Source organism: Mustela lutreola, chromosome 2 (assembly GCF_030435805.1).
Source record: "Mustela lutreola isolate mMusLut2 chromosome 2, mMusLut2.pri, whole genome shotgun sequence".
In the NCBI taxonomy this organism is placed as follows: domain Eukaryota; kingdom Metazoa; phylum Chordata; class Mammalia; order Carnivora; family Mustelidae; genus Mustela; species Mustela lutreola.
The window spans coordinates 70,663,596-70,688,209 of record NC_081291.1 but is presented as its reverse complement, the minus strand read 5'-3'; the positions used below and the strand labels follow the sequence as shown (position 1 = coordinate 70,688,209).

At 45.3% G+C, this 24,614-nt stretch overlaps 1 protein-coding gene across 11 annotated transcripts in view; it reads right to left on the bottom strand.

The window, feature by feature from the left end:
* Positions 1-21,218: 21,218 nt before the first annotated feature.
* The window catches only part of CNOT10 (CCR4-NOT transcription complex subunit 10), an 81,895-nt gene continuing 78,499 nt past the window's right edge, over positions 21,219-24,614 (bottom strand). For all 11 annotated transcript variants that reach the window (XM_059162176.1, XM_059162184.1, XM_059162177.1 and 8 more), the window contains 2 exons: positions 23,154-23,229; positions 21,219-21,681 (listed from right to left, as the gene is read on the bottom strand). In XM_059162176.1, coding sequence (XP_059018159.1) covers positions 21,530-21,681; positions 23,154-23,229 — 228 coding nt within the window. In that variant the 3' untranslated portion in view covers positions 21,219-21,529. The remainder of the gene's footprint in view (positions 21,682-23,153; positions 23,230-24,614) is intronic.

Here is a 24,614-nt window from a genome sequence, read left to right as displayed (position 1 = left end):
AAACAGCCTTATTGTGACATAATTGACATACAATGAATAAACTATTCACATGTTTATAAGATTTTTTTTTTTTAAGATTTTATTTATTTACTTGACAGAATGAGAGAGAAGGAGAGCATGAGAGGAGAGAGGGTCCGGGGGAGAAGCAGATACCCTGATGAGCAGGGATCCTGATGGGGGACTTGATCCTGGGACTCCAGGATCATGACCTGAGCTGAAGGCAGTCACTTAACCAACTGAGCCACCCAGGCGCCCTCTTTGTAAGATTTTATTTATTTATTTGTCAGTGAGAGAGCACACAAGCAGGGGGAATGGCAGGCAGAGGGAGAAGCAGACTCCTCATTGAGTAGGGAGCCGGACTCGATCCCAAGACCCTGAGATCATGACCTGAGCCGAAGACAGACGTTTAACCAGCTGAGACACCCAAGTGTCACAAACTATTCACACTTAAAAGTATACAGTTTGACACGTTTTAATACATTGATATTTCTGCAAACCCATCATCACACGAGAATGAGTATATCTCACCCCCAAAAGTTTTCTTTAACACCTTAATAATCCCTCCATTGAACAGCTCCCCAGGAAACACTGCTCAGGCTTTCATCACTAAAGGTCAATTTGCATTTTCTGGAGTTTTATATCAATGGAACCACATAATATATACACTTCCGTACAATTTGTACTTTTTGGGGAATACGGGTCTGGCTTCTTTCATTCAGCATGACTTTGAGATTAATCTGAATTGTTGTGTGAATCACGAATTCATTTCTTTTTATTGCTGAGTAGTATCCCATTGTGTAGATGTACTATAATTTGTTGATTTATTCATCCACTGATGGTCATTGGGCTGTTTTCAAGTTTTGGCTATTACAAATAGGGTGCTAGACCATTCAAGTACAAGTCTTTGTTTGGAGAAGTATATCTTCTTTTTTTTTTTTTTTTTTACTTGACAGACAGAGATCACAAACAGGCAGAGAGGCAGGCAGAGAGAGAGGGAGAAAGCAGGCTTCCCGCTGAGCAGAGAGCCCAAAGCAGGGACCTAGGACCTAGGATCATGACCTAGGATCCAGGACCTAGGATCATGACCTGAGCCAAAGGCAGAGGATTTAACCCACTGAGCCACCCAGGAGCCCCGGAGAAGTATATCTTCTCTCTTGAAAAAATAACTATGAGTAGAATGGCTGGGTCAAAGGGTAAGTGTATGTTAACTTTTCAAGGAACTACAAAATGGTTTTAAATATTGCTTGCACCATTTTACATTTCTAGCAGGGAGGTATGAGAGTTTGGTTTTGTCTACACCCTCACCACAGCTTTGTATGGTCAGTTTTGTTTTTTAATTTCATGTTCGCCATTATAATAGATGCATGTCGTCTCTAATGGTATGTGTGTATGTGTTTACACTTTTATGTATTCACTTAGAGAGAACACGCAAGCATGTGTGCAAGTGGCAAGAGGGGCAAAGGGAGAGTGAGAAAGAGAATCTCAAGTAGACTCCATGTGGAGTGTGGACTCTGACGAGGGGCTCGATCCCACCACCCAGGGTCACAACCTGAAGCAAAATTAAGAATCAGTGGCTTAACTGAATGAGCAACCTAGGCACCCCTCATTGTAGTTTTATTTTATTTAGTTTTTTTTTTAAGATTTTATTTATTTGACAGAGAGAAAGACAGAAAGGAAACACAAGCAAGAGGAGTGGAAGAAGAAGATGCAGGCTTCCTGCTGAGGAGGGAGTTTGATTAGGGACTTGATCCCAGGACCCTGGGACCATGACGTGAGGTGAAAGCAGACCTTAACTGACTGAGCCACACCAGGTGCCCCATTCTCTTTTGTGTTAATTATAAATTTTATGAAATCCAATGTATTAAGTTTGTTGATTTATTGTTTTATGGATTATGCTTTTGGTGATCTAAAAAAGTCTTTCTCTAGGCCTTGTTTTCCTTTCCTATAAAATTGGGGTAAAGATAGATCCTAGCTCTGGATGACAATGAAGATTAAGTGAGATAATGCTTTAAAAGTATTTAGCTCATGGGGTGCCTGGGTGGCTCAGTCTGTTGAACATCTGACTCTTGGTTTTAGCTCAGGTCGTGATCTCAGGGTCACAGGATTGAGCTCCATGTTGGGCTCCATGCTCAGCCTGGAAGTCCACTTGTCCCTCTCCCTCTGCTCCTCCCCACCCACCCCCACCCGCTTACTTTTTCTCTCTCAAATAAGTAGATAAGTAAAATCTTTTAAAAAATAATAGTCAAGAGCACGTGGGTGGCTCAGTTGGGTAAGCATCTGCCTTCAGCTTGGGTCATGATCTCAGGGTCCTAGGACCAAGCCCCACATCAGGGTCCTCCTCAGAGGGAGCCTGCTTCCATCTCCCTCACCCTGCCTCCTGCTCATCTCTCTTGCTATCTGTCTCTCTCTCAAATAAATAAAATCTTGAAAAAGTAATAATAATTAAATTTTAAAAAATATTTAGCGGGGCGCCTGGGTGGCTCAGTGGGTTAAGCCGCTGCCTTCGGCTCAGGTCATGATCTCAGGGTCCTGGGATCGAGCCCCGCATCGGGCTCTCTGCTCAGCAGGGAGCCTGCTTCCTCCTCTCTCTCTCTGCCTGCCTCTCTGCCTACTTGTGATCTCTCTCTGTCAAATAAATAAATAATAATAATAATAATAAAATAAAAAAATAAAAAATATTTAGCTCAGAGCCTGGTACATAGAAAAGCTCAGAAAATTATGTGATATATGTTATTTATACTGCTAATCATACTTTTTCTCCCTAAGCACTTTGATGCTATATCATCTGAAACGTCCTTACCCTCTACATCATCCATCCAAATGTACCTGTCCTATAAAGGCTCACTTAGAGTCCACTGCTTTTCCATAACCTTGGGTCATAAGTCATTTCTCCACCCTGCCACCTCCTACGCTCACTGCACTTTGGCTGTTCAGTCTGTTCCGAAATTTACCATGTTCTCCCACTGGAAGGCATCGTAGGAATTGTGGTCCCTGTGCTGTCTGTGCCTCCCTGTGTTCACGTCGTCTGGTACTACCCTCTCACAAAGACTGGGCACAGCCATATCATTTGCTTTAATAGGACAGTAGCAAACATGACATAAGTAGAAACCTAAAAGTATCTGAGCTTTGGAAGTTTAGCTCTCTTGCTGCTCTTGAACCCCTGTGACCATGTAGGAGGCCCAGGTACCCTGTTTAGCCCTGGGATGGCTGGCCTCCAACAGACTCGTGAGTGAGGCTGTGCAGGAACAGCCAACCTCCAGCCTACCTGCCAACTGACCAGCGGACTGACTAATCCAAGTGAACACAGGGAGGGAATGAGGTACCAGGTGAATTCCCTTGATGCATATTTACTGAGCACCTACTATGTGCCAGACTTTGGGAATGCCCCTAGAAGGAGGAGACAAACAGATTACATATGAATGAAGGTAGAGTGCATTTTTTCTCATGATTAGTGCTTCAAGTCAAAACTGGGTCAGGGAACAGAAAGGGAAGGGGGGGATTTCCTCATGGGCTGGATGAGAGAAAGACAAAAAGAAGTAGAAGTGGGGGAGAACTCCAGAGTTTCTGGCCTGAGCAGCTGGATAACCGGTGATAATGGGGGTTGAATTGGTTTATGCTGGTACTAGTACCAAAGGGATTGTGCAGTTTATGGGAAGGACAAAAAAAAAAAAAACCATTCTTGGAGAGATCCTGCCAAGGCTCCCTGTGCGCCTGTGTGCCCTCAGACCTGTTCTCACCCTTCCCAGCTCGGTTTGTGTCCCAGAGTGCAGATGCTGATCCTGGCTGTACTCTCCAGGTTCCAGAGTCCGTTCCTTTCTGGCTAGGTTTGTGCAGGAAGAGGCTGCTAGGGGAAAGGCAAACAGGAGGGTACTTCTCCCCTTCTCCTCCCCCACCCCCTTGGGTAGCAACTCATCTCTAGCATTGACTGCCACTCTTCTAGGACTCCACCTTCGGGCCTGTTGTGGTTTCAACTTCCAGCAGGTGACCCCTGACCTCTGACCCTCCAGCAAGAAGTGGCAGCAGCTACCTGCTCCAGCTGACCTTTGGGTCGCATCACCTGTCCAACCAAATCTCTCCATGAAATTCTCTCTTATAAATATGTAAAGTCACGCTGTTTTCCTGGGTTTCCCCTGACAGGTGGGGGGGGCGGCAGCGGGGGGAGGGGGAGTGGGCGCTACAGGCTGAGGACTGACATGAAAACTCCCCAGGTGAGAAGCAAACACCTTGCACAACCCCACCTGGGCAGACTCATGGACTCCAGGTGTTTACCAGCCCTCACCTTGGGATTTGCTCGTTCTTGACCTCTGTGCTTTTGTACCAGACACTCCCTGCGTCTGTGTGTAATTGTTTTCACACACCCATGGCAATCTCCTCTTCAAATCCCAGCTCAGAAACCCTGACCTCCTCTAAGCCTTTCAACAGTGACTCAGCGGTCCAGCCTCTGGCCCTTGCCTCTGCTCCGCGTGTACTTGCTAAAACATTATTGGGGAGTGGCACGCGGTCTCTGGCCTCTGCGCTTGGCCAACAGCTCCTCTACTTCTACTTAGTCTTCAGAACTGACTTTAAGGGGCGCATGGGGGGCTTGGTTGATAAGCATCTGCCTTCGGCTAAGGTCATGACCCGAGGTCCTGGGATTGAGCCCCGCAAAGGGCTCCCTGCTCCTCTCCCTTTACTACTCCTGCTGCTTGTATTCTCTCTCTCTCTCTCTAGCGCTCTCTCAAATAAAAAAAATAAAATCCTTAAATCTTAAAAAGGAAAAAAAAGACTTTAAGTGTCCACCTGGGGAGAAAGTCATTTATGGCAGGTTTCCTCCCCAGACCTAAACACAAATTCCCACATTCATGCTGTCATAGGCTTCTGTCAAACCACACCGCAAAAATTGTATGCATGTTTGTCTCCATATAAAACCGCCAGCTCCCGGGGGTGGGGGCGGGGCTAAGTCACAAGCTCTGGTCTGTACACCAGTGGCCCTGGTGACTCTTCATAGAACGCATGCCGCTGGATGCAGGGATGAGCATGGGTTATCAGTAACTGCTGTGAGTGAGTGCCTTAGGTCTTCCCAGTCTCGTCACAGGCCTTTCTTGAGGGGATTCCTAATTCCTGTGCAGACAGTTGGCACCTCCTGAGGGTCTCATTAGGCAGGAGGAAAGCAGTAAATGTTGATATGAGCATTTTGTTCATTTCCCTATATGCCACCTTCTTTCTTTCTCTTTCTTTTTTTTAGCTTTTATCTCTTCTTCTTTTTTAAAGAGAAAAAAAATTTTTTTTAATTTGTCAGAGAGAGAGAGCACAAGCAGGGGGGCAGCAGGCAGAGGGAGAAGCAGGCCCCCTGCTGAGCAAGGAGCCAGATGTGGGACTCAATCCCAGAACCCTGGGATCTTGACCTGAGCCAAAGGCAGATGCTTAACTGACTGAGCCACCCAGGCATCCCTAGGTTTTATCTCTTCTTAATTTTATTTAGTTTTACTTATTTTTATTTTTGTTTACTTTGCATTTTGAAATAATTGTAAATGTAGAGAAAAATTACAATAATAATCCAAAGAATTCCCATATAGCCTCACCCAGAGTCCCTAAATGTTACCTTTCCCCTTATTTGCATTATCTCTCTCTCTCTCTCTCTCTCTCTCTGCCTCCTCTATGTGTCTATATATAGATTTTTTTTTTTTTTTTAAGATTTTATTTGAGAAAGAGAGAGTGAGAGAATCACAAGCAGGGGGTTGGGTAGAGGGAAAAGCAGACTCTCTGCTGAGCAGGACCCTGTGATCATGACCTGAGCTGAAGGCAGCCGCTGAACCACTGAACCAAATGAGCCACCCAGGTGCCCAAATGATTATTATTTTTTTTTTAAGTAATCTCTAGACCCAGTATGGGGCTTGAACTCACAACTCTGAAATCAAGAATCATGTGCCCCACTGACTGAGCTGCCCATGAGCCTCTATACATTAATATTTATATGTTACATGTACATTGTATGTATTATACACGTCCTTGAACAACATGGGGGTTAAGGGTATCACCCCCTGTGCAGTCAAAACTCCGCATATAATATTTGATTCCCCCAGAACATAACTTCTCATAGTCTACTATTTACCAGAAGCCTTACCAATAACAGTTGATTAACACATATCTGTACGTTATATGGATTATAAACTGTATTCTTACAATAAAGTAAGCTAGAGAGAAGAAAATGTCATTAAGAAGAGAAATACAGGGGCACCTGGGTGGCTCAGGGGGTTAAAGCTTCTGCCTTCAGCTCGGGTCATGATCCCGGATTCTGGGATTGAGTCCTGAATCTGGCTCTCTGCTCAGCAGGGAGCCTGCTTCCTCCTCTCTCTCTGCTTGCCTCTCTGCCTACTTGTAATCTCTGCCTGTCAAATAAATAAATAAAATCTTAAAAAAAAAAAAAAAAGAAGAAGAGAAATACATAATAAGGTAGAAGAAAAAATACATTTGCATTACTGAACCACATTAATTGGAAAAAATCCGCACATAGGTTAAGTGGACCAACGCAGTTCAAACTTGTGTTGTTCAAGGGCCAACTGTGTATGTGTGTCTAATGTGTGTGTGTATATAATTATATATTTATACACATAAAATAATTTTTCATCTATGTTAACTGTTTTTCTGAACCATTTGGGAGGAGATAGGATACCCTTCTATTTCTGATCACTTCCTTGTGCATTTCCTAAACACACAAATTTATCTAACAGAACCAAAGCACAGTTACCGAAATCAGGAAATTTAGCATTGATCCAATCCGATTACCTAATCTGCAGACTATATCCGCATTTCACTGGTTCTCCTAATAATGTCCTTTCTAGGCACATTTGTTTCTGCCTACCGGGGCTCCACCAGGGCACATGCTGCCTTCAGTGTCCCTGGCTCTCCTGTCCCTGTTAACCTGGGACAGATACCCCCTGCCCTTCCTTTTGTCTTTCAGGCCAGTTGTTTTGTTTCCTCAGAGGGTTCAAATGCCAACCCCCGCCATGATCCTACCTCTGACCATGCCTACCAAACTCTTCTCATCCAGACCCAGGGGAGGGGCTTGTTTCAGGGTCTTGTAAAACCTTAAATAAACGACGTGAACAAATTCCACTTTGACCACTATCTTGTTAAAATTCCTTAAAAAGTTAACTCGTTGGCCCCAAAGTACCTTAACAAAAGCCAGGCTGTACTTCTCTTGACTATTCACTGTTCCTCAAAGGGTTTTATGTGCTGTTTAATGATTTTTCACAAATAGTTTTTCTTGCCCTTAAAGTTGGATTAATTGAATTTTAATTCAGTAGGATCACCCTCTAAAAAAAGAAACACTGGATTGCAGGTTAAGGCCACTAGACTAATTAAGACCTTTTCTAAGGAGAGTAGGATTTCGAGGGGTGGAAAATCCAGCCACACAGCACCCTGAACGCACCTCTGCTTTGGACTATAATGAAAACATCCCCTTCTCCTTCTCAGAAAGGAAACCCACCACTGAGGCCCTCTTGGCTACCTCTACTTATCCTTTTGGTAGGTAGGCTTAAACCACTCCTGTGGCCCAAGTCAGCCACTTGTTGTGACCCTTTCAGAAAGCTACTCTCATTTAAAGCAAGCAAACAGGGGCCCCTGGGTGGCTCAGTCATTGAGCATCTGCCTTGGGCTCAGGTCATGATCCCAGGGTCCTGGGATTGAGTGGTGCATTGGGCTGCCTACTTGGTGGGAAGCGTGCTTCTCCCTCTCCTATTCCCCCTGCTTGGGTTCCCTCTCTCCTGCCGTCTCTGTCAAATAAACAAATAAAATCTTAAATAATAATAATAATAAAGCAAGCAAACAAACAAGCCCTTTTTATTTTGATTTTTAAAAATCTTTGAACAGGGGTACCTGGGTGGCTCAGTCGGTTGAGCATCTGCCTTTGACTCGGGTCATGATCCTAGGATCCTGGGATCGAGCCCCACTTCTGGCTCCCTGCTCATCAGAGAGCCTGCTTCTCCCTCTTCCTAGTGCTCCCCCTGCTTGTACTCTCTCTCTCTCTCACTGTCAAATAAATAAATAAAATCTTTGAACAGCTAAAACATAGTTGAAATTCCCCAAATACAAAAGACCATAGTTAGAAAAGTCCAGACCATCCTTGGCTGTTTCTGCAGCTCAGGCAGGTTTCCAGGGGGCCTTGGATCCCTTTGTGGGTATGAATTTTACATAACCAATCAGAGGATGAGGGACCAAAGTTTGTCATTTCCTCCCAGAATCCTGCTCTCTGTCTTCATGATAACCCTGGCCTGGACTTGAGTTGAAGATGGCAACGAAATGGACAGACAGACAGATAAAATAGATAAAACAACCCGTACTCAGAGCTCTGTTAAAACATTCCAGCTTCTCTGGCCTCCGAGGGGCTGACAGGTGTCGACTGAGGGGCCGCTAGTGACTTCTGATTCCTGATCCATGAGACCACTGTTGGGTTTTTCAGGGGGTTTCGCTGTTTTTATGAAAGGCCAGAAAGGAAGAAAAAGCCCATTTCCCTCTCTAGGAGAGAAAACTTGAAAAAGTCAGAGGTTCTAGGCAAGGATCAGGCCAGGGGAGGCCCCTTCAGACTATTCCTTCCAGCAGAGCAGACTGAATTTTTTTTAAGATTTTTTTTTTTTTTAAAATTTGAGAGAGAGAGATCACAAGTAGACAGAGAGGCAGGCAGAGAGAGAGAAGCAAGCTCCCTGCTGAGCAGAGAACCCGATGTGGGACTCGATCCCATGACCCTGAGATCATGACCTGAGCCGAAGGCAGAGGCTCAACCCCCTGAGCCACCCAGTAGCCCCCAGACTGAATTATTTTAACAGGCAGAAATCAGAAAATCAAAGAACCATTCCTAAAATGACTAGAGGCCGTTTACTGAGCCAATTTTTCTAGGGTTGCTAGGGAAGCACTCCTTAACACCGCCCTACGGGGCGAGCCTTCTTTCATGTTATAGATGTGGAAGCTGATGTCCAGAGAGGGCAAGCAGCCTGGACACAGCCACACAGCCAGGAAGTGGCAGAGCTGGGATTTGAACCCAAGAGTGTCTGGTTCCAAAGCTCAAGACTTTCCCATGAACTCATCCTTCTTCCTTTCCCACAGTTGGGGAGGCCTGGACTCAGGATCTCCATGTGGTGTGGTAGCAACCCTACATAGACTTCCTTAACCTTCACTGACCTGGTGCTTCAGAAATGCCAGGCACTGCTCCCAGAGCTTTACAAGTATTACCCAAGTAAGCTTCCAAACAGGCCTTTGAAGTTCCTGTTATTATGATTCCATTTTACAAAGAAGGAAACTGTAGCAAGAGAGGAGAGTAAGTTTCCCGAAGTTACACAGGAAGTAGCGCACCTGGGACTTGGACCCGGGTAATTGGGTTCTGAAATCTGTGTGTTTCCTATCTTCCCTGAAGCCAGCTTCAGGAAGAGAGGGCAGACAAGTGGATGCATCATATACAAATTAGGAAGAAAGCAGAGTGGGACACCTCCCCCCAAAAAACCTGTCTCTTGCCCAGTTTGAATGAAGAGAGTCTCACTGAGAGTCATGCCTGGGCAATGTCTTCACTGGGCCCTTCCCATGGGGACACCCAGCACTGCCCTTCCCAGGGAGCCCTTTCCCACAGGGACAGCGGGAATCCCATCCAAGCAGGCTCCTTGGTCCTACTATTGACTGTAGCAACAGGAGCCGTGTGGTCCAAGGACTGGAGCGAGGCTTCTTTCTTTACATAATATATAAATAAGATATAGGGGCACCTGGGTGGCTCAGTGGGTTAAGCCTCTGTCTTCAGCTCAGGTCATGATCTCAGGGTCCTGGGATCGAGCCCCACATCAGGATCTCTGCTCAGCAGGGAGCCTGCTTCCTCCTCTCTCTCTCTCTACCTGCTTCTCTGCCTACTTGTGATCTCTGTCTGTCAAATAAATAAATAAAATCTTTTTTTTTTTATTTTATTTTTTTTTTTTTAAAGATTTTATTTATTTATTTGACAGACAGAGATCACAAGCAGGCAGAGAGACAGGCAGAGAGAGAGGAGGAAGCAGGCTCCCTGCTGAGCAGAGAGCCCGATATGGGACTCGATCCCAAAACCCTGAGATCATGACCCGAGCCAAAGGCAGCAGCTTAACCCACTGAGCCACCCAGGCACCCCTAAATAAAATCTTTAAAAAAAATAAATAAATAAATAAATAAGATATATATCTTCTTTCTTAAAGTCTTTCTTTTTTTTTTTTAAAACTTTATTTATTTGACAGAGAGAGAGATCACAAGCAGGCAGAGAGGCAGGCAGAGAGAAAGGGGGAAGCAGGCTCCCTGCTGAGCAGAGAGCCTGATGTGGGGCTTGATCCCAGGACTCTGAGATCATGACCTGAGCTGAAAGCAGAGGCTTAACCGACTGAGCCACCCAGGTGCCCCATCTTCTTTCTTTATATCTCCTCCCATTCCTGCCCATCTGCAGACTCAGAAAGCCTTAACGGAACTAGAGGCCCCCGAAGATCTGATCTGCCCCCACCTGCTGATGGGGTAATCCTAACTCAAGACTGCTGTCCACCCAGCCTTTCGCCCGACGTGGGTCAGGCATGAGGAGCCATACCTCGTGGCTTCTCACTGCTGTGGTACTTTCCCATCCCAGCAGCATTTCGGCTGTTGCCTGGTTCCACCTTGCCGTATCTCCCAGACTGTTCCCTTGCCATCATTCGGTGCTAATGAAAGCCACAGTACTTAATGGGCAATAGAAAACTGAGTTTCTCAACCTGGAAAATGTGCCAGTTTCAGACATGGAAATCTAGTCATCTTAGTGCTTTCCTACTGGGTTGGAATCTAGACAGGAAAGCAAGAACAGAAAGCTCTGTAAGAAATCACAGCCTTTGCTTCTAAGCAGAGGTACCCCAGCTTGGCGGACGGGGTATCAAGAATGAAAACAGTGGGCTTTCAACTCATAAAAATGTGTGTCTGATCATCAAGAAAAACCAGAGGAATCTAGGCAGAGGAAACTTCTCCAAGATCACTGGCCTGGAGCCCTCAAAAATTAATGTCATGAGTGACTGAAAAGGCTTGAGGAATGTCCTTAATTAAAGAGGACCTATGAGGGGCGCCTGGGTGGCTCAGTGTTTTGGGCTGCTGCCTTCGGCTCGGGTCATGATCTCAGGGTCCTGGGATCAAGCCCCGCATCGGGCTCCCTGCTCCGCAGGAAGCCTGCTTCCCTCTCTCTCTCTCTCTCTGCCTGCCTCTCTGCCTACTTGTGATCTCTGTCCTTCAAATAAATAAATAAAATCTTTAAAAAAAAAAAAAAAAGAGGACCTATGAGGGCGCCTGGGTGACTCAGTGGGTTAAGCTTCTGCCTTCGGCTCAGGTAGTGATGCCAGGGTCAGGGTCCAGGTCCTGGTCCTGGTCCTGGTCCTGGGATCAAGCCCCGCATTGGTTTCCTTGTTCAGCAGAGAGTCTGCTTGCTCCCCCCTCTCCTCTCTGCCTACTTGTGATCTCTGTCTGTCAAATAAATAAATAAAATCTTTTTTTTTTTTTTAAAGATTTTATTTATTTATTTGACAGACAGAGATCACAAGTAGGCAGAGAGGCAGGCAGAGAGAGAGGAGGAAGCAGGCCCCCCGCTGAGCAGAGAGCCCGATGCGGAACTTGATCCCAGGACCCTGAGATCATGACCTGAGCGGCTTAACCCACTGAGCCACTCAGGTGCCCAATAAATAAAATCTTTAAAAAAAAAAAAAAAGAGGACCTATGCCAACCAAATGTAGTACAGGATCCTGGAGGAGATTCTGGACAGAGAGGGAAAAGGTCAATAAAGGGTATTGTGGGGGCAACTGAGAAAATTTAAATATGGATTGTGTATTACTAAATAAAATCATCATACTGATGTTAAATTTCTTGGGAGCTGTAATTCCATTTTGTTGCATAGTGAATGGCCCTGTTCTTAGAGATACAGGCTGAGGCATTCAGTAGTGAAGTATCATTGTATCTGCAACTTAATCTCAAAAGTTCACTAGGCAGATAGTTAAATAGACAACTGGAGGTTATGTGTGTGCTGAAGAGAGAGGGGAAGCATGCTAAACCAAATGTTAGCCAAGTGTTAATTGGCAGATCTAGGACATAAGGGTGTTCATTAAACATCTTTTTCATTTTTTTCTACTTAAATGTTTGATCTTTCTTAAAATAAAAGGGGTGTAGGTGAAATTTTAGAAATGCAACTCATAAAGCCTTCTAGAGAATCAATAACAAATAAAGACCCTTCCCCAGAATAACACAGGCAACACACTGTAATATACATGGTCTTTCAGGGGACTCACAAGCACTAAGGCCTTCTATGGAACACCCAGGAGCACAGGGTCTGAGAACTGACACTTCCCTGATGAAAGACCAATGGACAACCTCCTAATACAAACCACTCTCCCTCCAGCACCTGACACTCTGCAGTGTGACAGAGATCCGCTTTCCTGGTATTATTTATCTGGAATGTGCCCCCTTATGATCCAGTCACCTGCAGCAGTCTCCTGCCCCCCACATCAGACCACCTGAGACATTCTCCAGGAAGCCTTGTTTGAATTCTTGGGTCCTTGTCTCCATCCTCTATTTGGCTTGGACCTCTTGAGGCTAGGACTTTGTGCTCTGAACTTGACTCCCCACCCCACCCCCATACTTGGCAGTTTTTCTTGCTCAGAGCGGGTGATTTGGAGTTTAGAAATCAGATTGACAGGACCCACAATGAGTGTTTTACACTATGCCAAAGGGAGAAATATGTATTAATGACTTTCAGCCAATGAATGTATTTCCCTGGCCCAATTATGGTATTAAACCTTGCCTCAGACTTTTAGGTGTTTCAGGATTGGTTGTGGAGATGAGACAAACACCCTGAGTAGTTAGCTAAAGTAGTATTTGTTTTCACTATTTCTCAAAATTCAGATTCAGGAGACTAATAAACCTCAAAAGAGGATGAAAAAAGGTATCCACCTTTTCCCTTCACCCGCAAATAAATGAGATTAAATTAAATGACATAGAATGTATAAAATTAAATTTAAATAACGGGATAAAGAGTAATTAAAACACGGAATTAATAAAATACAACGAGTAAATTAATAAAATGAAATGAATGTGAATAATAAACCAAAGAAAAGAATGAAATGGAATAAACTTTAAAAAATGAAGGAAATAAGAAAGTAAAATAAAACTAAAAAAGAAACTAACTGAAAAACCAAATAAATATAAGAAAGTGAAAAAAAAAAGGAAATTAATCAGATAAACACCACAATCATTGAAGGAGATTGTGTTCGGTAGGATCCCGTTCGGCCGCCCGCATCTTTGGGCTCCCGGCTTGGCTCAGGGAAATGCGGGGTCTTCTCGGGTGGGGCGTGGCTTTGGAGCCGGGGAACGCGGTTGCGCCGCGAGGGGGAGAAGGGGCCCTCCGGGTGTGACCGCATCCCCGCTCTTCTGGAGCTCGCTCGCCGCCGTGACCGCGTCGCCGGTAGGGGGCGCCCTGGGCCCCGAGGATCGAGTCCGCCTGGCGCTGGCTCTGGGACGGCGTCTGCGCCGGGTGCTTCCGTGCTGCGGGACCCCCGGCCTCCTCTCCAACGGGTGGGCTGTGTCCCCTCCGTAAAAACACACGCACGCACACACACACACGCAGCCCACCCCGCACCGCGGGGTCTCTACCTGAGGTTTCTCGGCTGCTCACTCTAAGGAGGAAACGCGAAATGGAGCCCTTGCGAAGCGTTACAGGGAACACTGGGTTCCTGCCGCAAAGGCACAGATGTGAATGCTTCATCCAACGCCTTCGTCTTCCTCGATGGACTAAGCTGTTTTATATGAAATGACTGAAAGTGCTAAATAAAATGGATATTGGAGTAGAAAAATAAAATGTTAACCTGCCTGGTGGCAAGGAAAAGGATATTCGTTCAGAAAGTTCCAGAAAGCTACCTGTGGCCTCACCGGGGGGATTGGGGGGTGGCAGAGGACATTTGCAGGCGGCCTTTCCAGCAGTCCCAGAAGTCTTCAGCCCAGCCGCGCTGGGGGGAGGGGCGGGATGGGGGTGGGGACGGGAACAAGGGGCCGCTCACATGCAAATGCAGCTGTGACAATCCGGCTGGGCGCCTCCGGGCCTCCGGGAGGCCGGAGCTGGAACAAAGCATTAGCATTTTCTACATGTGAAAAGCCCGCATTCCTGGGCGGGGAGGCCGCGAGGGCGCCGGCCCCCCTCCCCATTCACACTCCAGACCACACAGAGAGCCTCTCGCGCCAAATACTCGAAGGTTCGCTTCAGCTTTTCTTTTGACCCGAGCGATGCATACGAAATGTAGATATTTCCCTAAACGCCGGCTTTGACATTTAATGCGATCCTAAGTAGTCTGAAATGTGGACGGGATTAGGAGGCGGCTTGGGGCCCACAGGGACACTTGGCCAAATCCTCCTAAATCCTACAGGACAATTGTTTGTCACCACACGGATCCCCTTTGCCCCAAATGAGGGGGCTAATGAACTTCGCTACCTCCTCCCGTGGCACCCCCACTCATACCAGAGCCTGTATTTCTGCCTTACTCTTCCTGGGGAGAAAGAGAAGCCAAATGTGTAAATTGCTTGCTTTGTGTATGCCTGGGTTTGCTTACTCTAGGCTGGGCCAGCTGAATTTCACCACTAACCCATCCATCCCCGGCCACTATTTAAATCTCACTTGATAAGGCTCAGGAGGTCAAGGATGCTGAGGCCCTGTGAACCTTGGGGGTTATGTTAATAGGCCACCCCCACCTTGAAAGAAGTGCGTCTTTTGACTCCGCCAGGCCTAAAAAGAAAAAACATCACCAAAAATTCTGTTCAGTGGACTTTGTTCATCTAGCACAATCCACATACTGTATAATGTACAGCCCTGTCTTTAAAGTACTCACAGTCCCACAGCAGGAAGAAAATCGCTGACAAAAAACAGAACATCCAGTCTGGCTGAAGATTTGTTACTACGGGGCTCAACAAAAAAGCTCACCAGCCCAGAACACACCCCAGGTAAGCATGGCTGGCATGAATGAAGAGCGGGGGTGTAGGAGAAATGAATCTCCTGGGGGTTAGGCTGCGGACAGGTAGTGTGGGATGGCTAGGATGTTGACATGTTGAAACTGGAAGAGGAATATCTAGGGAATGGGAAATGGAGACTCCTTGGGGCGATGGCAGAGAATCATTTGGGTGACACCTGGGGTGTAAGGCAGAGGTCAACAGAACTGGGGAGTGCCAATGAGGCTCTCCCCAACTAGGGAAGACCTTCAGGTCTTCTTGAACCCTGAGCAGTACTCAGCACTGCCCTGTAGGTAGTTACCGGCTCCGCTGAGGAGGGATGTGAGGCAGTGATATTTGGGAGCTCTTCTCACTGGAGGGTAAGGGCCTGGGCAAGGTTGGAAAGAATGGGATGAGAGGGGCGCCTGGGTGGCTCAGTTGTTAAGCCTCTGGCTTTGGCTCAGGTCTTGATCTCAGGGTCCCTGGGATTGAGCCCCACATCAGGCTCCCTGCTCAGTGGGAAGCCTGCTTCTTCCTCTCCCACTCCCCCTGCTTGTATTCCCTCTCTTGCTGTCAAATAAATAAAATCTTAAAAAAAAGAATTGGATGGGAACACAAATATTACACCTCAGATACTGGTATTAAAACCAAGACAACAGGCTCCAAATAGAGTCACTTGTGCTAAGCCCCTCATCACCAAACTGAGCCTCAACCTACTTAGTTTTGTGTTTTCCAGAAATGGAATCTTAAACCAGTTAATCAGGAATCACCTGATCAGCCTTAGTTAAGTGATCTGCCTGATAGATCCCTAGCATCCCTAAAATACTTTGCAATAACTTTTTTTGCCTGCATAACTTCCTTGTTCCTATTTCCTTCTGGCTTAAGTCTTTCATTTTGTACAGCTCCTCGGAGTTTATCTTTTAACTTTAAAAAAAGATTATCTTTGGGGCGCCTGGGTGGCTCAGTGGGTTAAGCCACTGCCTTCGGCTCAGGTCATGATCTCAGGGTCCTGGGATCGAGTCCTGCATCGGGCTCTCTGCTCAGCAGGGAGCCTGCTTCCCTATCTCTCTCTGCCTGCCTCTCCGACTACTTGTGATTTCTCTCTGTCAAATAAATAAATAAAATCTTTAAAAAAAAAAAATAATAAAAAAATAAAAAAAAAAATAAAAAAAGATTATCTTTTAATATTGGATATATCCAAAGTGAAGATAGTGTACCTAAAGAGCCCTCCTGCTCCTACCAGCCACCTGCAGAGCTATGTCAATAATGGGATAATATATAACATTTCCTTAATAAAGCAGAAAACTGTTTCTGCTTTGATATCCTATATTGTGCAGTGAAAATCATGGAGCTCCATTTGGAAGTTCAAGGCACTCCAGAAATAACAAGGGTCAGGCCCTTAAAACCTCATTCCAGCCCTGTGAGGAGGTACTATTAGTATCCTCATTTTACAGATGGGAAGACTGAAGCACAAAGAAGCAAAACAACTTATTCCAGATCAGACTTGTCCTAGTATGTGAGAGAACGAAGACGTGAAGCCAGTCAGAGTCTGGCGTTGGGTCCATGAAGTCATTAGTCCCTTTTCTCCAGAAGGCTTCCAAGAAGGGGAATGGATGGAAGATTCAGAGGGGTGACAGTCACGGGAGGAAGTGTGAAGGATGGCTGGGCTGAGCAGGGTGTAGGCACCAGGAAGGGCATGTGAACTCACTGGTACTGAATATCCACCAGGTGCACTTTGCAATCCTCTCACCGGGTGCTGAGGAAAGGCCTCCTCATTTTGCAAATTGGTTAAAAACCTTAAGAGATCAAGTCATTGGTTTGGTCACTTGGGTTGAGTAAGGGGCAGAACTAACTATTAGACAGTGGAGTATGAGTGGTGAAAATATCAGGGTTTTTTTTTTTTTTTTTTTAAAGATTTTATTTATTTATTTGACAGACAGAGATCGTAAGTAGGCAGAGAGGCAGGCAGAGAGAGGAGGAAGCAGGCTCCCTGCTGAGCAGAGAGCCCGATGCGGGGCTCGATCCCAGGAATCTGAGATCATGACCTGAGCCGAAGGCAGCAGCTTAACCACTGAGCCACCCAGGCGCCCCAATATCAGGGTATGTTGTTGTGAAAGGATGACACAGTAACAGGTTGGCGGATGGTGTATGGTGTCCATGCACGGGCAGGCGGAAGTGGGCTAGGATGCCCATCAAGGACTTGGCAGTGTGGAGCTCAGCAGGAGGCCGTCCTATGACATGAGGGCCAGGGACATAATGCTCCAGCTCTTCTGAGGGTGAGTGCCTTACAGTTTGGGGAACACTTACAATCACATTCTCATCGGGTCTGTAAATTTCTCCCTTTTGAAGCTGAATGCATAGTGGAGCTTGAACAGAAGCTGATGAGGCTCTTCTCAAAATTTGCCACCTGAAGGGCATCTAGCTGGCTCTGTCAGTAGAGTGCATGACTCTTGATCTCAGACTTGTGAGTTTGAGCCCCATGTTGGGTGTAGAGATTATTTAAAAGTAAGATCTTGGGGCACCTGGGTGGCTTAGTTGGTTAAGCATCTGCTTCGACTCAGGTCATGATCCTAGGGTCCTGGGATCAAGTTCCATGTCGGGCTCTCTGCTTATTGATATCATGAACCCATTGTTTACTACTAGCAGCCAAATGTATTTTTTTTTTTAAAGATTATATTTATTTGACAGAGAGAGATCACAGGTAGGCAGAGAGGCAGGCAGAGAGAGAAGGGTGGTGGGGGGAAGCAGGCTCCCTGCTGAGCAGAGAGCCTGCCTTGGGGCTCGATCCCAGAACTCTGGGATCATGACCTGAGCTGAAGGCAGAGGCTTAACAGTTGAGCCACCCAGGTGCCCCAAATGTAATTTTTTTTTTTTTTTTTTTAATTTGGGAGAAAGCATGCCAGTGAGTGGGGGTGGGGAGAAAAGGGAGTTGGGGGAGAGCGTCCCGAGCAGACTATGTGTGGAGACTCTGTGTGGAGCCCAATGTGGGGCTTGATCCCCTGGCCTTGAGATTATGACCTGAGCCTAAACCAAGAGTCAGAAGCTTAACCAACTGTACCACCTAGGTGCCCCAAATGTATTCTTATTTAACACAGCAACATGGGGCCTGACTGGCCTCATAGCTGTTACTACTTTCCCAGAAACTAACCAGCAAACAAGGAAAATTCTCATTTCTGGAGATTTCTCCAAAGATGTCTTTCTTGTCCGCAAGTAAAATGCCTTTTCCTACTTCACACTACCAAGACCCTGTGGACTCATTCTCCAAAAAATGTCCAGACCAAGCAATTCTGTTACCACCCTACAGCATATGAGTGGGTCCCACCATGCTGCTGCTTATCTGGATGTGGGAAAGCAAAGGCTACAGACTTGAACCAACACCAGTGAAGCTTAAGCACCCTCCTCTCATCTGGAAATGGTTTTGAGAGGCTCATGGAAGCTAGGGCACTGTTTTCAGTATCTACCTGGAAAGAATTTAGACTGTAAAGACAAATTTTAAGAGCAGTGTGGCTCTTTATTTTTATTTTTAAAGATTTTATTTATTTGACAGAGATCACAAGTAGGCAGAGAAGCAGGAAGAAAGAGAGAGGGGGGAAGCAGGCTTCCTGCTGAGCAGAGAGCCTGATTTGGGGCTCTATCCCAGGACCCTGGGATTACGACCTGAGCTGAAGGCAGAGGCTTTAACCCACTGAGCCACCCAGGTGCCCCAAGAGCAGTGTGGCTCTTAAAAGAACAGAACCCCTCTGTGCCAACCCATCCCAGTGTTTAATTGGAAAAAGAGGGCACATGGGTGGCTCGGTTGGTTAAGTGTCTTCGACTTGGGTCATGATCTCAGGGCCTGGGATCCAGCCCTGCACTGGGCTCCCTGGTCAGTGGGGAGTCGGCTTCTACTCTCCCTCCGCCTGCTCTCTTTACCTGTGCTTTGTCTGTCAAACAAATAAAATCTTAAAAAAAAAAAAAAGAAGAAAGGGGCACCTGGGTGCCCCTTTTTTTTCTTAAGAAAAAAAAAAAAGAAGAAGAAGAAAGGACACCTGGATGGCTCAGTCCTTAAGTCTGCCTTCGGCTCAGGTCATGATCCCAGGGTCCTGGGATCGAGTCCCACACCAGCCTGCTTCTCCCTCTCCCTCTACTTGCTGCTCCCTCTACTTGTACTCTGTCAAATAAATAAATAAAACCTTTAAATAAGTGGAAAAAGAAACTCACCCCTCTCTGAGTCCTTTATGTGCAATTTCTATTATATCACAGATACCCTGTTCTAGTAGATAATCCCTATCTAAAGTGATTGCAGCAACAGAGTAAGATCAAGTTTTGGATAAATTATATGCTTTGTTATCAAACACTTTCCTCTCCAGGTGTGCAAGTGAGGAAGTATCAGAGTAAGCAGGTGTGTCGTACTTCCCTATCTGAACTTGGTTTCCAAACCAAGGAACTGAAGAGATGTAGACAGCAAGGGACACTTCTAAATAGCAAGCTTTAAGCTTTGATGAACCTACCAAACATGATCTCAACCAGGTCACCAATTTTTTTTTTCTTTCCTTTCTTAAAGATTTATTTACAGGTGCCCGGGTGGCTCAGTTGGTTAAGCATATGCCTTCAGCTCTGGTCATGATCCTGGGGTCCTGGGATCAAGCCCTACATTGCGCTCCCTGCTTTGCAGGGAGCCCACTTCTCCCTGTGCCTCTGTACCCCTCCTCATGCTCTCTCCCCAATAAATAAACAAGTAAATAAATAAAATCCTTTAAAAAAATGAAATAAAATTAGAGAGTGAGTGAGAACCTCAAGTAGATTCCCTGCTGAACACAGGTCCTGACCTCAAGACCATCATGACCTGAGCTCGGACACCCAATCAAGTGAACCAGGTGCCCCACATTTTTTAAAAAAATTTTATTTTTGGCGGTACCTGAGTAGCTCAGTCAGTTAAGTGTCTGCCTTTGGATTGGGTCATGATCCCAGAGTCATAGGACTGGGCCCTGTGTGAAGGTCCCTGCTCACCAGGGAGTCTGCTTCTCCCTCTCCCACTGTCCCTGCCCCCAACTCATGCTCTCCCTAATAAATAAAATCTTTAAAAAAAAAAAAAAAAAAAAAAAAAGATTTTAAGGAATCTGTACACCCAATGTGGGGCCTGAACTGAAAACCCTGAGATTGAGTTGTATGCTCCTTCAACTGAGCTAGCCAGGTGCCCTGACCCAATTTTTTTAACGAACGTCTGTATTATGGCTTTTCCTTCCTTAAGTTAATATATATCAACCCTCTGGATAAATTTTGGCCATGTTAATCCCATAACATAGATCTGTCTCTTCGAAAGAAGCTTTTTAAAAAAATTCTTTAAATAATCTCTGTATCCAACATGGGGCTCAAAGTCATAACCCTGAGGTCAAGAGTCATGTGTTCTACTCACTGAGTCAGCCAACCACCCAGGAAAGAAGCAATTTAAAAATTTTTGTTTAGGGCGCCTGGGTGGCTCAGTGGGTTAAGCCGCTGCCTTCGGCTCAGGTCATGATCTCAGGGTCCTGGGATCGAGTCCCGCATCGGGCTCTCTGCTCAGCGGGGAGCCTGCTTCCTCCTCTCTCTCTCTGCCTGCCTCTCTGCCTACTTGTGATTTCTCTCTGTCAAATAAATAAATAAAATCTTTAAAAAAAAAAAAAAAAAATTTTTGTTTAGGGCGCCTGGGTGGCTCAGTGGGTTAAGCCGCTGCCTTCGGCTCAGGTCATGATCTCAGGGTCCTGGGATCGAGTCCCACATCGGGCTCTCTGCTCTGCAGGGAGCCTGTTTCCTCCTCCTCTCTCTCTCTGCCTGCCTTTCTACCTACTTGTGATCTCTCTCTGTCAAATAAATAAATAAAATCTTAAAAAAAAAAATAAAATAAAATAAAAATTTTTGTTTACACCTGCAAAGGCGTTAGCAATGAACCTTGAGCTTCTTGCTAAAAGAATCTAGAACCATTGCCTCTGCCTAGCGGTACAGGAGAAGCATGATCAGTGCCTGAACCTGGTTTATAATCTTGAAGCAAGTGATTCCTATCAGACCAGTCATCTCTTCTTAAGCCAATGTTACTGACCCTATGGGTTCTATTATACATTTTCTGGTCCTTTTAGTCTTAACTAGGCAGAAAACACATCAACTTCCCCTCCTCTCTGCCCTCAAATCAGCTTCTGGATTGGCTACTCATTTATTGCTGACAGGTGTCTCAGGTTTTAAAACTTTAACCTCAGATCTAAAGTTGTCCAACAGTTGTGAGAAAGACAAAATGTATTTATTATACAAGACTCTTTTGATAAGACCATGTTTTAATTGCCTATGACATGGATACATCACATAATGGCGCAAAATGTAAGATTAAAGAAAAACAGATGAAAATGAGTTTGTGAATCCTTAATTTTAAGTAAGCTTCTGGCAAAAACAAAACAAACAAACAAACAAACAAAAAACCCAAAAAGCCAGGGATTAGAATCATTTCAAAATTGTGTCCAAAACTAGCACCTTTCACCATTTGCTTTTATTCATTTTGCTGTGATACAACTAAAAAGGCCCATAAATACTCCCCTGGGTCTCAAGTAACAGTTTTCCAAGAGCAAAAATGTCACTTTCTCTGTGCAGTGAAAGCTGGCATTTGGATGGGCTGGATCGGGTGGACAGGCTGGAACACTGGCTTCTTTCTCATCTCAGACAGTGTTTTCACTGCAGGGAGCAGCTGATTCCTTTTGATGATCTGTAAGGCCAGCTGGGTATTACCTACAAAAACACTTACCATTAAAAAAAGCATAAACAATACCACCATGTAAAAAGCATGCCATTAACATCATGCAAAGGAACTAAAAGATGGTCTGGGAGAGCAGTGGTCTGCAACATTTGCTGTACACTGGGGCCCCCCATGTCTCCATCCCATCCCCAGAAATTCTGATTTAAGAGACTGTGGGTGTGACCTGGGCAAAGGGATTTTTTTTTTTTTTTTGTTTTAAAGATTTTATTTATTTATTTGACAGAGAGAGATCACAAGTAGACAGAGAGGCAGGCAGAGAGAGAGAAGCAAACTCCCTGCTTAGCAGAGAGCACGATGCGGAACTCCATCCCAGGACCCTGAGATCATGACCTGAGCCGAAGGCAGCGGCTTAACCCACTGAGCCACCCAGGCACCTGTAGGCAAAGGGATTATTAAAAGCCCTAAGGTTTTTCTAAGGTATAACCCAGCTTGCATGGAAGAAGGCCACTAGGACCAATGCACTAACCCCAATTACACTTTTTTCAGGAGGCCAAGGCCAGGTGGGTGCCAAGCACTTAATGCTATAAACAAGCTCTCAAAAGAGGGAACCATGTAAGGATTCCCATGGTCAAAAGAAGGCATGACTTAGAACTCTTACTGTTTCTGTTTAATTTCTTCCATTCATATCTCTTCTCTACTTCATGCTGTCTGTTACACAGGGCTCACAGTCTTTTCTCAGAAGCCCCGTCCTTAAAAGTTATATGTGCCTGAGAGGTATGACCTGGGTTTAGGTTTGGATAACTGTCAGCAAGAACTGGTTTACTCTAAAATTCATTAATGACATCTATGTTCAAAATATTACAGTGTATAACTCTTAGCAACTGGCATTCTAAGATTTTATTTATTTATTTGACAGAGAGAAATCACAAGTAGATGGAGAGGCAGGCAGAGAGAGAGAGAGGGAAGCAGGCTCCCCGCTGAGCAGAGAGCCCGATGCGGGACTCGATCCCAGGACCCTGAGATCACGACCTGAGCCGAAGGCAGCGGCTCAACCCACTGAGCCACCCAGGCGCCCCAGCAACTGGCATTCTGACTCATGTTCTCAATGCAAGTAATTTGGCAGCCTAAGAGAAAGGTTAATTAGTAGAGATTACTTATAATTGTCAGAAGTTATGCTTTCCTGCATTTTCACAGATAAAAGGAAATATGGTTAAATCATAAAAAGCAGGAATTTTTAAGACACCAAAAACTCCCTAGCTATGTTTTTTTTCCAGAAGAACTTGATGGGTGATATCAAATTTGAAGAGATAAATCAGACACCCAAAACCCTGGGCTCTTTGAAGGGATATGGTCCTTTTTTTTAAATTAAACTTCTATTTAAGTAAACTCTATACTCAACGTGGGCCTCAAACTCACAACCCCAAGATCAAGATTGCACGCTCCTCCAACTGAGCCAGCCATCTCTGAAGGGATACAGTCCTAACTAGAGAGAAGAATTACTTACCATTTTGCAGTTCAAGGTAGACTGCCAGTAAGATGGCTTCAGGGGGCACCTCTTTAGGATGTATCATCGAAGCCGCCTTTGCTCAAAACAAAAAAGATACCCATGAAAAACCAACAGCTTAGGACACAAACTCCAAGTAATGCTGGGGGTGGGGAGGAAGCCTGCTCATTCCCACGTGATGTACTAGCAACTACTCTCATTCCATTCATATGTCCCTCAGCTATGATCTCATCCCCACAGACTAAACCAGACATATAATTTTTCATTAAAGGATTCACTATTTTCCCTTACCAAAATGAATTTTTATAGAGGAAAGCTTTTTACCTACTTGGGATTCTTCTTCCATGTCTTGGCTCTATTTGGCTTTGAGATGGGTGACCAGATACTCCTGATTGTGCACTCTAGTCATTGGTCCAGGTCTGTTGGTGGCTATTCACCACAGACATGGTTGCATTTACATTCAAATCTGCATGTCCATTTGTTTGCCTAAGTAACAACTCAGTATTGTAGGTCCCAAGTTCTCAATGTCAGCAATAAGAATTCAAATTTAAGAAATTGGTAATAGAAAAAAAAATAACCACTGAGCATGTTCAATGTCCCCATTTTTAAGGACTGAACCAGGACAATTTTGTCAAATAAAATAATTTAACTGTTTAAGCAGCATGCTATTCTTTCCTGGATCTGAGAGTCACTTTTCCAGTTAGCAGTCTCTCTCTGACCTAGCCCTGAGAAAGGAAGCCTGGCCTGCTCTGGTCAATCTTTTTCCCTCAGTCTGGGCTTCTTTGGGCGGCAGTCTTTTCCTCACACCGTACTATCGACTTGTATTCCCCCATCCAGTTTCAGGTGGTCTGGTTTCCAGGATGCTCTGCTTCTTCCCTTCATCTTATCAGAAAGTATACTTGTATAAACATTTACTGACCAGAGAAGTGTGGGTAAGACAGGGTCTCATTTTGATAATAAACAGGCATGCACACAACTAATAATAATCCATACAAATTTACCCAAATGCTAGGGAGAGAACAGAGTGAATACACTGTGAATATGAAGAGAGAAAAATGTTTCTTTTGAATGGAGAGCTTCAGGGCATGGGGGACCTGCCTCAGTCCTTGCAGGGTGGATACTGGGTAAGAAGAAAGTGGGGAGAAAGGCCTAGTAGGCTGAGCTGTGAAGATGGGAGATGTCTGCGGGGCCAGAAGCTTGCACAAGGTCAGTTCCTGGCAGCCTCAGGAGAGATCTCGAATGAGCAGAGACTCTCTCGTCCGTGGCACACCCTAAGTTCTTCATGAACGAAGGAAGGAGGCTTTTATTCCTCTCACCACATCACAGTTTCTGAACTCAGAAAATGAGATTTTTACACTTCTAGGCCAAGCTTCATACAGGCAAGATAATCTACAACATTTTTGGGTATTAAAATCTCCATTCTGCCTCCAAGTGGCTGGTTAACACAGGTCACTTATTGTT